Source organism: Sprattus sprattus (genome assembly GCF_963457725.1).
Source record: "Sprattus sprattus genome assembly, chromosome: 3".
In the NCBI taxonomy this organism is placed as follows: domain Eukaryota; kingdom Metazoa; phylum Chordata; class Actinopteri; order Clupeiformes; family Clupeidae; genus Sprattus; species Sprattus sprattus.
The window spans coordinates 11933873-11947457 of NC_137922.1; the positions used below are offsets into that span (position 1 = coordinate 11933873).

Below are 13585 nucleotides of genomic sequence, written 5' to 3' on the forward strand. Positions count from 1 at the left end.
GTGTGTGTGTGTGTGTACTTTTGTGTGTGTTTGAATGTGCCGCTGTTTGAGCTTCCTTCAAATCTTTGCCTTCTAAGTCTGATGTGATGTTGTAGTTTTAGGTGAAAAGTTGTTGTCTCTTGGGTGGGTGGTGTGGGGGCAGGGTTCAAAGGTTGTTGTGGGGGGGGGGGAGGGGGGTTGGCTCAGCATGGTGGGGAGAGGGTATATGAGAAAAGAGATTTTATATTTCACACAGGAGATGATTTTAGTCTTGGGGAGGGGAGGGGGGGGGTTGGCGTAGCGGTTAGCAAGAAGGTTCGTGCAAATGTTTATTTCTAACTCTGTGATTAAATGCAATACAGGCGTTAATTCAATCCAGCACCTTAGCTGCTGAATGCCAATGTGCGTTAGCGGCTAAACTGCATCGTTTGAGTTTTCCTCCATGACTTCCACTGCTTTCCAACAAAACGGAAAGTTCTCTGTGGCTAACAGGGCATGTATGAAATGACCTCTTGCCCAGAATGGCCCAGCTCCCAATAGTCTTAACGGTTTAGCAATACTTTCCTTGTGGTTCAATTTTTTTTTCTGCACCTGTTTTTATTTTTGTTGACAATTACATACAATCCTATATTTTGTTTAGCCTCTGATGTTTTTAGGACTGTGCTTCTTGACATTGTGTTGCCCAGACATAAAGAGCAATGTTTGACAAGGAATTTCTTCTCTCACAAAGTGGAAAGGAAAACAAGATGGAGAGCTACCAGTGTGGTTAAAAAAAACAAAACAAAAATACAGGCAGTATGTGGTTTTTGTTGTTGAAGGTGAAAAGAATGTGTTTACATCAAGGCAAATGTAAATGTTTGTTAATATTCCTATTCTTTCTATGTGTTCTTCTTCTTTGTTTCAGGCAGGGTTTTTGCTTTTTTTACATTAGCATTTTTTTACCTAAGGGTTTTTGCTTTTTTGTTTGTTTGTTTGTTTGTTTGTTTATTTTTTGCATTTGTTTTCATCATGTGTTAGAAAAAAAGTGTAAGAAATGCAAAAACGCATCTGAAACGCAGAAGGAGGCCTGTATAGGCATATATATTTTTCCGACAACAGAAATCACACACTGCGCCTGCAAAAAGACAGAAGGACAAAAACCAGTGAACAGTTGAAATCTCCCTCAGAATACAGTTTTTTTCTGTTCTCAGGACTGCAGGTTGGCCTCCTTCTGGCCTTGACCAGTCACACACACACCTGATTCACAGTCTGTCTCAGCCTGGCTGAACACAACAGATTGAATCAACCATCACCAATGGCCTCCTATTTCCGATCAGGTGTAGGGACTTGGGAGTTGGATAGGTTAACACATGATTGCCCCATCAAAAGGGCTCAGTGGCAGATGCTGCCTTTTAGGCACGCAGAGAGCCGGCTTCCAGAGTCTCCTAAACTGGTTCCATCCTGATCTGCAGTCAGTCACTTAGGCATGGCATGAAATGAACATTGGTGACAGGTTCCTGAACGGAAAGGCAAATTGAATCCCACACTTGGCTTGCTGTCACTGTGTCATCTTTCAGTCTGTACTGTGTGTTCCTGGCTGTTTTGCACAGCATAGAACTTGACTTTTATTAACATTTTCACAACATAGAACTGGACTGACTTCCAGTAACATTTTCACAGCATAGAACTGGACTTTTAGTAACATTTTAAGCATTGATAGTTTCCAAAATGTCTCCGCTCTCCTCCTTAGCTAGGAATAGGTGGAGACACTAATTTGACATTTTATCAGAGGGAGAGTTGCTGAAAGCCTCCTTTTTTCTGAAGGGATATTGATTTCACACAGGAGAACTGAATATTACCAAAGACCGTCAAATGATAGACCTTACTGAAGAGTTAGAACAGATAGTCACTGTGTGGAATCCAATTGTGTGTCCTTGACACCTAGAGGTAGATTTTTTTTTGCGTTATTTTTTTCCCTGTCGGCTGTCCCTCTCATAGTTTGTCCTGTAAATATGTTGGAAGTCTGAAGGGCTGGACTAGCGTGTAGTTTGGATATTGTGCCTTTTTTTGTTCCCTAGCATTTAGGCTCAGTTCAGTCTCTCCACAGATGCAGTAAAGAAAGACACTTTCTCAGTCTAGCTTACATAATGCTACATGATTCAATCTTCAACCGTGAAGATATAGTCAGAAAAAAGTCCTAATTCATGATAAATGACATTTTTCTTTTCAGTTTTGTAACACAAAAATGGAACAGTTATATTAGGATAAGGCAAATAAAAAAGTAGGAAACCGCTGTTTTATAGCTATACCAAGACAAACTTGCTTGGACTTTACTCATGACCAATTCAGACCCTTCCATTTGATCGAATCAATGAACTATATATATTGTGGAGAAGGAGATAGTGTGGAGTGGTTGTTTTTGATGTTACGGTCTGCAAGGCCGGTGAACTACCTCAGAGTTGCATGAGCTCTGTGGTTTGGGTGGGGTGTGTTGGGTGGGGGGGGCATGCAGGTTCAGTCCTCCCCTCCCCCCCACCCCAAAATCCTTCTCACAGAGCACAGGTCCAGCTCAGGAGCTGGACACTACACTACAGGAAACCTCTTCTTCTTCCTCTTCCTTCCTTTTTGTCCTCCTCCTTCTCTTCCACCTCTTCTCTGAGGAAGCGTCTTGTTTTTAGACTTTTTTTGTAATGTGGTCTAGCTGATGGTAATTGGTAAGAAAGCTGTGGATGCCTATGCATTGGAGGTGCTTGACCTGGTCTACCTAGTCATTGCTTCCGCTTGCCATTGGAGATATGTGCTGAATTCTGTGGAATGACATGAAGAGGGAGAGTTGAATAAATGGATAATGGTGTGTTACATTCAGATAAATGTCTGCCCTCCTTACGTAGATCCGTCTTGTTTACGGGGGCGGCCATTTTCCCAGTAACCAAAGCAAACTGTCGTCATGGCGATCAAGCAGTGGACATTTTTGTCAGTGAATTCCTCCTAAACCAGAACGTCAACCCCTCAAGAAAACAGTCACATTAAGTGGTGGGAAAATAAAGTAATAATAATTTATGAGGTGATCTTTTGTACAGACAGATGCAAAAAGTGAGAGAATTTCATAGAGATGTCTATAAGATCAAATACAGAGTAAATCCTTTTTTATTTTATTTTGTTGTTTTTACACACAAATGTGCCAGTCATAATTATGTTCAATCCAAGGAAACAGCTTTGTTATTTTTGCATTGTTTCTTACTGCCGAAATGTTTCTTTTTTTTATCTTAATTTAAATATCACCCAGTAGATTAAAAAATATATATCCTGTCATCATTTCCTCTGTCAAAACCTTTTTGAAATAAAATTGAACCTCATTCTGTTCCAAGCCTCTTATTTCCGTGCAGTTGTGTAGAGTTGAGTCATAACCTACTCACAGGGCAACAGAGGCATTTTCTGTCGGTGGATATAAACACATTTAAATATATGAATATCTTGGTGTTAATATGACAGGGAAGGGTGTGTGTGTGTGTGTGTTTGTCAGTGAGGCCAATGACAATAGAGGTGGAAGGAGGAGGCGGAAGTGTGTGTGTGTGTGTGTGTGTGTGTGTGTGTGTATGTGTGAGTGTCCTGGGAACATGCCGCATTAATGGTCTCTCCAGCAGATTTGGGTTTCGGAGGAGGCGTCTAATCCAATGCAGCTGCAGTCACCGCTGGGATGCTTCCCCTCCCAGGATCCCCAGCACCTGGGCTTGGCCAGGCCATCCAGAGGTGGGAATGATGGAGCCACACACACACACACACACACACACACACACACACACGCACAGTTGTATGTAAAACTTGGGGCACACGCCACAATTACTCTTTCATTTCTTTCTATTTCTTTAAGTTATTTTTAGTAACTAAAGGAAACATTGCATTGCCATTGGAAGAAGGTACATTTTCTGTCATTTAAAAAAAAAATGATTACATTAATTTGTCTTTCTTTACTCAAGGAAGAGGGCGCTAAGCTCTTGCAGGCACTTTGAGGCAAAGACTAGTGTTGTGTGATCAGTAATGCCAGATTATATTATATATCAGCAGAGATGAGACTCAGAGCAGAGTGATTTTGATGCTCTTTCTTTTCATGAGGAGGAATCGAGAATACATGTTTCAGTCACTGACACTTACTGACACTGCAACCTTCAAAGGTACTTTGCTGTACAGTTTCTCAGAAATATGTTTTTATTTCACATATGCCCAGTTGTGTCAAAAACACACAAGACTTTATAGAGTACAAGACCATTCGAACAGGTTAAGGTCTGTAGCTAAGGACTCCATGAGTGTCCATAGAAGTTTTTTCATCCATTATTACTGTATCAGTTTTTATGTTCCGCCTCTCCTCTCTGCTGCTTCTCATCATATTGTCTGTTTCAGGGTTAGTCCCCCCTGGAGAGCTTAAAGGGTTTTACAGTTCATTCCATCAAATGTCCTCTGGCCTGTATGTGAGCACCGGTCACAACAGCAGTGTCACAGTCAGATTCTGGAATGCATTAAAAATAGCAAAATGGATCACATCAACACAGCACTTCTCTACATTATTTACAGCACAGTCTATGTGGAGGTCTCACCATTGTCCCCTGAAGATGATGGCAGCTATACAGAGCTCCAAGACTGCCCACAACAAACAGGTGGGGGTTCACTGTCTTTCTTAGAGCTCGAAGGATCAAACTCATTTTTTTTTACCCGACAGTATGTGTATCAGCTTCATATTCAAATACATCATTTGACAAATTACAACTACCTCTTGTCGCAAATTGAAAAATGACCATTAGAGGGTGCAATAAATTCAGCAGCCTGCTCTGATCTATGCAGGGCACTCAACACCTCTAACAGATGGATATTTAAAAGGCATTTCTCCACTGCCTGACATTGTGCCCTTAATCTTTTTAAAGTAGATCTCCTAGACATATTTTTAGACAGCCTGTATGGAGGAGACTTAGAGGTCTAATGAGAGAATTCACACATCTTAACTTCACCAAGGGCCTCCTTATTTTGCCTTTGTAATATCAGCCTGCATGGGGATATCTACAAAGCCCAGAGGTCCCGAAAAGATGATGCCACAGACATGGTGGCACCGTGTGTGTGTGTGTGTGTGTGTGTGTGTGTGTGTGTGTGTGTGTGTGTGTGTGTGTGTGTGTGTGTGTGTGTGTGTGTCAGTCACTATAAAGAGAATCAAACCAGTGAGTGTGTGTGTGTGTAAAAGAGAGATTACCCCTCCCTAGTAACATTCTCTGACAGTCAGTCATTCCTGTCATATACCACTCAACACCATGCCATTTGAACATGAGAGGAACACACACACACACACACACACACACACACACACACACACACACACACACACACACACACACACACATGTTGTACATACACATACTAACATATGCCAATGTCGTTCTACCTCTCTTTCGTTTAAAATCTCTCTCTCTCTCTCTCTTTCTCTCTCTCTCTCGCACACACATCATAGTCCAATATATTTAATTTTCCAAGCTTTGTCTTCGGAGAATTAGTCCTGTGAAACAAGATGACATACTCTATATCATTCCTACACACATTTACGTGCCCCGTTAACAGTATGAATCTTTCTCAGTCAAATCCTGTTTTGGAATGGTTTTCATTTAACAGGCCATCGACATAATCCAGGAGTACACATGAGGTCGTCCTCTCAACATTCGCTTGCATTCTTTGGTTAAATTTGACATTTATATCAATAAATGGATAAACCGCAAACAGCCATTGTTTTTCTCTCGTTCACTCGAGTTCAAATTCCTTCATTGGCCTGGATCGTGGCCAGCATGCTGCCAAAGCATTGATATGGAAGCATACTGAGGAACGAGAATAAAATTGATCAATGTATTCATGGTGGGACCCAAGAAAGACGTAGAAACAATAAAGAAAGGAAGAAAGTATATATGCACACAGCGTCGGATGTGTTGACATTATACAGACATACACACACCTATTTACAGTGAACTTCCTTAAAGTAAAGTCCCCTTTGTCATTTCTGTGAGTGTATGACACTGATATCTCTCTGCCGGTCTTATTCACTCTATCGCTCACTTTATCGCTCTGTCTCTCTCTAAGTCTCCACAGCTGAGAGGGACACATGGCATCAGTCCCAGTGGAAGTGTCAAGGTCAGGGTGGGCGCAGCGTGGGCCGGAGCAGGATGGGGGGGGGGGGTTGCGGTAGGGTGGGGGTAGATTCAGAGAATCCGAGCACCCAAATCTGAGTGGGCATCTGGGAAGAAGAAGGGAGGGTGGGTTGGTTGGCTGCTTATTCATTTCGAGTGGAATTCAGGCAGGCGCTCCCTCAAACAAAGCCTCCTTAGTTCCCCCCGTGGCCGCTGCGAATGTCCCCCCACCACCCGGATGACAAAAATGTCACTTTTGTACTGAGAATCAAAGAGTCACAAGACTGGGGTTAGTTATATGGATCTGAAAACAGCAGTGAGACAGCGCTGTGGAGGAAGTCTCACCTGGGTTTAACAGACATACATCCAAGTGGGGATTAGCATTAAAACTAGCAGACAGACTGGTAGATGCATGGTTCTGCTAAGGTGACACAACAAGATAAATGTGATATATGACAGTGTTCGCAATCACAATCTTTCATGAAATGCGCTGTCTCTCTCTGTCTTCTCTCTCTTTTTGCCTTTCTTATTTTCTCCCTCCTTCTCTCTCTCTCTCTCTCTCTCTCTCCCTCTCACTCACACCTACGTACGTTATTAAAGCAGGAGAGGAAAGGACAGTAGAAATGTCACAGACTTTCAGTTTTGAATCGAATCCTCCTCCACTCGTGGAAAAAAAGCCTGACCTTAGGTCATGCTAACCATGACATTCACAGACACAGTAGACACTCAGACGTAGCACTGACGTAAACTAACCGATGACATGAGAAGTGACACAAAAAACACACACACGTACAAAATTTCCCTTAGCACCTGACAAAGCGATACACAGACCAGACCAGACTGAATAGAATCACTTCCCCTGTCTCTCTCTCTCTCCCTTCCGCATGGTCATAGCCACGGCAACCCAGACGCTCTCCAATGCTACTACACACATGCACACTTGGCCTGTCAATCTCACCCCTTCGTCCTCACTCTCTCTATCTCTCAAACCCTCCCTCCTTCTCCCTCCCTCCCTCTCTCCCTCCCTCCCTCTCTTTCTCTCGATCTCTCTCAGTAATGAAGGGGGCACTGGGACTTGGGCAGAGAGCCAGCAGTTGCTGCCATCATTCAAAGCCCCGGCGAGAAGAGGGAGGAGGAGGGGAGAAGCCGCGTGGCTGCGCCGGTGGTGGGCGAACTGTGGGCTGGAGGGAGAGAGAGAGAAAGAGAGCGAGGGCGCTGTGTGTGTGCGTCTTTGTGTGTGTGTGTGTGTGTGTGTGTGTGTGTGTGTGTGTGTGTGTGTGTGTGCGTTTGAGTGTCATGCTTCATAAAGTCGTGTGCTACATCAGGTCTACTGTTACTCTGCGCGAGGCCAATGGACACACATGCTACGCCTAGAGGGTAGGGACGAGAGGACAGCGGAGGGCTGACAGGCTTTTTTTTGTACCGGTGTGGAGCGGTGGTGTTGGGGGAATAGATAAGGGAGGTGGTGGTGGAGGTGGTGGTGGTGGTGGGAGGCATCTTTGTTTTTTGATCAAGGCACCAAGAGAAACGGCAGGGACAGCATGGTATCGGAGGAGGGCTCTGCCGGTGAGTGTGTATGTGTGTATGTGTTTTTGTGTGTATGTGTGTATGTGTGTTTGTGTGTTTGTCCAGTTATGTGTGCCTGAGTCTGTTTTAATCTTGCATCTCAGAGATCATGGAAGTCAGCTCAGAGTCATGGCTGTCATGGCGACACTGGGCTCTAGCATAAATGACTGGCTGTGTGGGAAAAGTAAGCAGCATAACTCACCAGTGCGCATGGTAGAGTATCCTGTTTAATTCAATGATTTATGTTTGTGTGTGTGTGTGTGTGTGTGTGTGTGTGTGTGTGTGTGTGTGTGTGTGTGTGTGTGTGTGTGTGTGTGTGTGTGTGTGTGTGTGTGTGTGAGTGTGTGTGTGTGAGTGTGTGTGGAAGAAAAAACATTCAAGGGATTCCCACTAGCTGGGGATCTGTTTTCCGTGTCAATGTACGTACATCTTGCGGAGGAGGAAATTGATTTCACATGGAAACACACACACACACACACACACACACACATGCCTGCGGGAGGCCAATGGACACACATGCTACGCAATGTTGTAATGCTGAATGGACATCTGAACAGAGACATACAACCCAAAGCTTACAGCTGTGGACCTTTCACAGCAGCCTCTACTGAAAGCCCACTGCATTTGGCCTCATTGCAATGGCAGGAATGCACGTTCATTCAATGCTTTAACTGAAGAGAGGTTAGTCTAGGCATCTCAAACGGTGAATTCAAAGTGAAAAGTGACACATGAGAGGATTATCAATGGCTTTGTGAATGGTGATAGAAAAACAAAGCATTTAAAATGACATACGTTTTGGGTCCTCATTCAAACATTTATCAGTCAGGTGAGTCTATAGGCGTGAAGGCGTGAGGCATCGCAGGACAGCTACACGAAACAGATGATGCAACACGACGAGAGAACCAGGTTACAACGCCACCATCTTTTATAATCTTTCTAAAAGTGTAATTATGCGGTGTGATTTGGGTGATGACACCGTGCAATATAGAGGCAGATTGTGTCTGATTGTGAGAATAGATCGATGGAGAAAGTAGGTCAAGAGAGGGAGAAGAGAATACGATGAATAAAGACAAATGAAAGAGGAGAAATGTCATGGATGTTGGACAACGGCGGAGAAGGGAGAACATAAAAGATGCCAAAACAGAACAGAGGCAAGGTGTGGAGACGAGCTCTTGATCAAAACAAACAATAGCACAGGATGGAATTTGACCTGGGGAAGACTGCACCTGTCTGACATTAAAGGGTGGGGGCATAGTCTATTTTAGTAGTAGAGTGAATATATCCCCCCCCCCCCCCCCCGCCGCCCCCCCCCCCCCCCCCCGCCGCCCCCAGACTTCCTATGGCCTATGGATACATGTTCCTGGGGAATCAATTATAATACAGGAATCGGATGCCACAGCTGCCACAACATACCACCTGTTCCTGATAAGCCTGCTGTACTCACTCACCACTCCATCTTTCCTTTCATTCATTCTTTCTTTCTTCTTTCTCTCACTCACCTGTTCTTTTTTCTTCATCTCTCTCTCTCTCTCGCTCACTGTCTGACTATCTTTCTCTACAGTATTTCTTTCTATCTCTCTCTCTCTCTCTCTCTCTCTCTCTCTCTCCCTCTCTCTCTCTCTCTTTCTGTATTGCAAGTAGACAAATGCCATGCCAGAAGGCACTGATTACAAACACAACTGTAAACAATACATTACATTAGTAAAATGTATGTGATTATTATAAAAACTGCACCACTTTAAAAGCAGCATGTTTTCAATGTGTCACTGATATCAGCTTAAATTGCTACGGATGTTAATCATTACATATGTTCCGGTTACTGAAAACTGAGTTTAATTTGACTGCTTGTGCAGATGTACTTTAGGTTCCTTCGTGTTAACCATTAACAAGGACCTCGAGTTTTCCCGAGGGTGTAGAAGGAGACATGACTGACTCACGGTCTATGAAGGCAGGCGTTGCCTCCTTGGTCACACTCGCTTCCACGCACCTGTTCATAGATTGATATGCCTCAGGTTATAGTTTTATATGCCTCTGTAAGTAAAGCAATAATATGTATTTATCTCTGATTAACCTTTAATTCAAGTGTAAAACAATATGCTTCCATAGGCTGTTTATAAATTGCATTGGGTTAGACATGACTATAAAGACATAGAGAGAAAAAGACAGCAAATAAAAATGATGCTTTTACGTGGATCTTTAATAAATCATAGCAATGAAGAAGGCATATATACCAAACCAAGTCATTTCTATAAAGACAAAGACCAGAGAGTCTTTAAAAGAGAAAAAAATGTAATTACGCACTTACTCAAAGGATCTTCCACATCTCACAATTGATTTTTAGCTGGCAGTTCTGCTATTTTTCTTCCACATTGAATAGCTGTCAATGTAGCCTACACTTCGCCTAAGCACTCTGTGGCTGCAGTCTAACCACACCAAAACGACTTTCTGGCTTTGAAGACTTAAAATAACTAGGTATCTGGGTTGCCACTGCATTGTGTGTGTATGTCTGTGTGTCTCTCTGGCTCTCTCTCTCTCTCTCTCTCTTTCTCTCTCTCTCTCTCTGTGAGTGTGTGTGTGTCTCTCTCTCTCTGAGTGAGTGTGTGTCTGTCTCTCTCTCTCTCTCTGTGAGTGTGTGTGTGTGTCTCTCTCTCTCTGTATGTGTGTGTGTGTGTGTGTGTGTGTGTGTGTGTGTGTCTCTCTCTCTCTCTCTCTCTCTCTCTCTCTCGCTGTGTGTCTGTCTCTCTCTCTCATTCTTTTTCTATCTCTCTCTCTCTATCTGTGTGTGTGTGTGTGTGTGTGTGTGTGTGTGGGTGCGTGTGTGTCTTTCTCTGTCTCTCTCTCACTCTGTGTGTGTGTATGTCTCTCTCTCTCTCTCTCTCTCTCTCTCTCTCTCTCTCTGTCTCTCTCTCTGTCAATGTGACGGTAACTCGTTGACAGTTAAAAGACAGACACAATTACATTGCAATTATTTATACCTAATTTAACAAATAGTTTTTAATGTTCTAATGTATACATACGCTTACGCAAAAATGATTAACGACTATTAATGTGAACAATGAGATGCAGGCTACGTTAATGAGTGATCAGTTGCGTCGATAATAGCCAAGCCCATTCGTCTACACTTAACATGCGTGAGTTTAGTTCAAGTAAACGCTTTAGTTCAAGTAAACGCTTGAAGGAGTTTCACTAGTTGGACAACATTTCATATGATCAATAAACATTCCCTGTAAGCATAGAAATATTTTGTAATGTATACACTTTTATTTGAAGTTATGACACACAAGTTAATTTATATGTGGTATACAGTAGATCCTACCCCACCCCCTGTGCGCACCTTAGGACGCAAAAGTATTCTGCACTCATGCTCTCACCTGTCCGGAAGTGAACATAAAAGGTTGGGCAGGTAAGTATGTCTGCGCAGCCACTTGCGTTTCTTTCCAAGTGAGACAGTTGGTTCCATAGTGCCGAGGTTATCAAAAGGACCATTTAGAATAGATATTCAGAGTACCTCGGATGCAACACGATTGAAAAGTGTTTTTCTTACTGTTTTCCCTTCGCAGCTGCAACTGTAAGGACTAATGGGTATTGTACTGGTTCTTCTGGGCTTTATTCTACAATACTGCCACCGAACTACCGAAGGTAAGAGCAATCACCAGTATACTTATGAGAGTGTTACCTATTGGCTTTATGAAGTATTTCACGGCATTAGTGTGGCTTCTTGATTTTTAAGAATTTTCGGATGAATGGTAGTTATTGTAAGAAATCCACATGCTTACTACTTAACATGTTTTGACACGTTCAGACTATGTGGAACCGTTGGCTAAATAAACCACATGTCATCTGATCTATTGGGTTTGCGTTTTGGTTTGCTTGTTCGTGAGAAACTGTAGTTGTGAGACTGAAAAAACACGCGTCTTGACCACGGCTGTCTTGCATGTGTCGCTTTCGGGTATAGGGACGTGTTCAGTTGGGAGCGCAGTGACTTGTGACCGTTGTCTTCAGCTGGGCCCTCAGTGTGCTTGGTGCACGCAAGAGGTAGTACAACAGTCTTTGCATTGACCTGATTCATTCTTTCCCAATAAAACGTAAACATTTTCTGCACAACGTAAAATAAAGGCTAGTCGGTAAACAAGGTAAACGATCAATCTGCTTTCAATTTGACAGAACTTTACAGAAACGTTCTCAGTAAGCGGGCGATGCGACACGCCAGAGGTTCTACAGGAGAAAGGATGCTTGGGCAGCTTTATGGAGTTTCCCGTCTCTAGCATGGAGGTTCAGTTGAATGACTCTTTAGGAAAAGCCGGTGACGGCAACCTTACCCACATAGCACCTCAGAGGATGTCAGTTAAATTGCGGCCAGGTAGGTTAACCCACATACGTGACATCTAACCACTGACAAATGTGTGTTTGTTATTTGTTTCATAATTAGTTACATCATTTACACTCTAGCAATTGACTTTATGTAGCGTGTACTCCAATACAACAGTGTAATAGAATCCTTGTTACATACACTTGACATTAGTTGATGCTGTGGTTTGGATGTGCAATCAGGTGATATTTGTGTGTAAATTCTTTCTTTATATACATACATTTTCTACGCTGTTTTCAGACAGTGAGGTAACATTTCAAATCAAAGTCCAACAAACAGTGGACTACCCAGTGGATCTTTACTACCTCATGGACCTCTCTGCATCCATGTATGATGACTTGAACATGATCAAGGACCTGGGGTCCACTCTCTCCAAGGAGATGGCCAAGCTTACCAGTAAATTCCGACTGGGCTTTGGGTCCTTTGTGGAGAAACCTGTGCTACCCTTCATCAAAATCACCAAAGAGGAACTAGACAATCCATGCAGGTACCTAGTAGACAAACAACAAATGAAATGTTTTCTTTAAGTATTGCATCCAAAGCAACGGACGTTATTGCACAGATTTACATTTTTAATCGGTACGTGTGCTCCCTGGATATCAGTCCCATGATCACGGTGTTGTTAGCACCTAGCTCTACACCTGTTGAGCTTGGAAAACATTTTTTGTAAATATTTAGGTAAATCCTGGTATTTGATGCACTTCTGAATTATTCAAGCGATAGTTTGGGTAATATGATACAGTCAAGGTCATGCTTTCTGCGCAGGGCACTGTATTAGATAATTTTGTGTGTCATTTTGAAGCTATTGATGACATATTGATTACTTTGGTTGTTGATTAAAACCTTGATGGATTGACTGCAGTTTTGATTATTTGTTCTTGCACATACCATCTTTTCTTAGTGTCATTTTGGTGTTAGTCAGAATATGTATACAGTTGAATCAGTTGCCTGCAAAACTCTCATTCACAGCTTTATTGTATTGGGGTGAAAATGTGGGGACTTGATCTGATATTGTCATTCAACATCAGAACTGATGGTTTTCAGATGTCAGCACACATTTTGTAAAATAATACAATTGACATTAAGCCACATTCATGAAATGTATTAAAGATTAAGTACAGCTACATAGAAATAAACATTTTAAATATTCAAAGGTTTTGAAACCATGCACTTCTTTTTCACCCCTGTGTCCCTCTCTATCCCATTTCTCTCTTTCTTTCTTTAACTACCTCTGTCTCTGTCTGTGTCTCTTCCAGGAGTGTAGATTTCACCTGTTTGCCAGCCTTTGGATACAGGCATGGTCTCTCACTGACCAGCAGCACGGAGAAGTTCAGTGAGATCGTCTCCAAGCAACAAGTATCCGCCAACATCGACCTGCCAGAGTGCGGCTTCGATGCCATCATGCAGGCAGCAGTTTGTGGGGTGAGCATCTGCAACGACAGACAGACAGACAGACAGACAGACAGACAGACAGACAGACAGACAGACAGACAGACAGACAGACAGACAGACAGACAGACAGACAGACAGACAGACA

At 42.9% G+C, this 13585-nt stretch overlaps 1 protein-coding gene across 2 annotated transcripts in view; it reads left to right on the top strand.

The window, feature by feature from the left end:
* The first annotated feature begins 7606 nt into the window (after positions 1-7606).
* Positions 7607-13585, top strand: part of itgb6 (integrin, beta 6) — an 18887-nt gene continuing 12908 nt past the window's right edge. Inside the window, exons 1-6 of one of the 2 annotated variants that reach the window (XM_080834152.1) lie at positions 7607-7679; positions 11240-11318; positions 11635-11714; positions 11844-12039; positions 12289-12535; positions 13305-13470. In XM_080834152.1, coding sequence (XP_080690278.1) covers positions 11258-11318; positions 11635-11714; positions 11844-12039; positions 12289-12535; positions 13305-13470 — 750 coding nt within the window. In that variant the 5' untranslated portion in view covers positions 7607-7679; positions 11240-11257. Of the gene's footprint in view, positions 7680-11039; positions 11083-11239; positions 11319-11634; positions 11715-11843; positions 12040-12288; positions 12536-13304; positions 13471-13585 lie in introns of those variants that run through there. The other variant, XM_080834153.1, reaches the window with a different exon arrangement.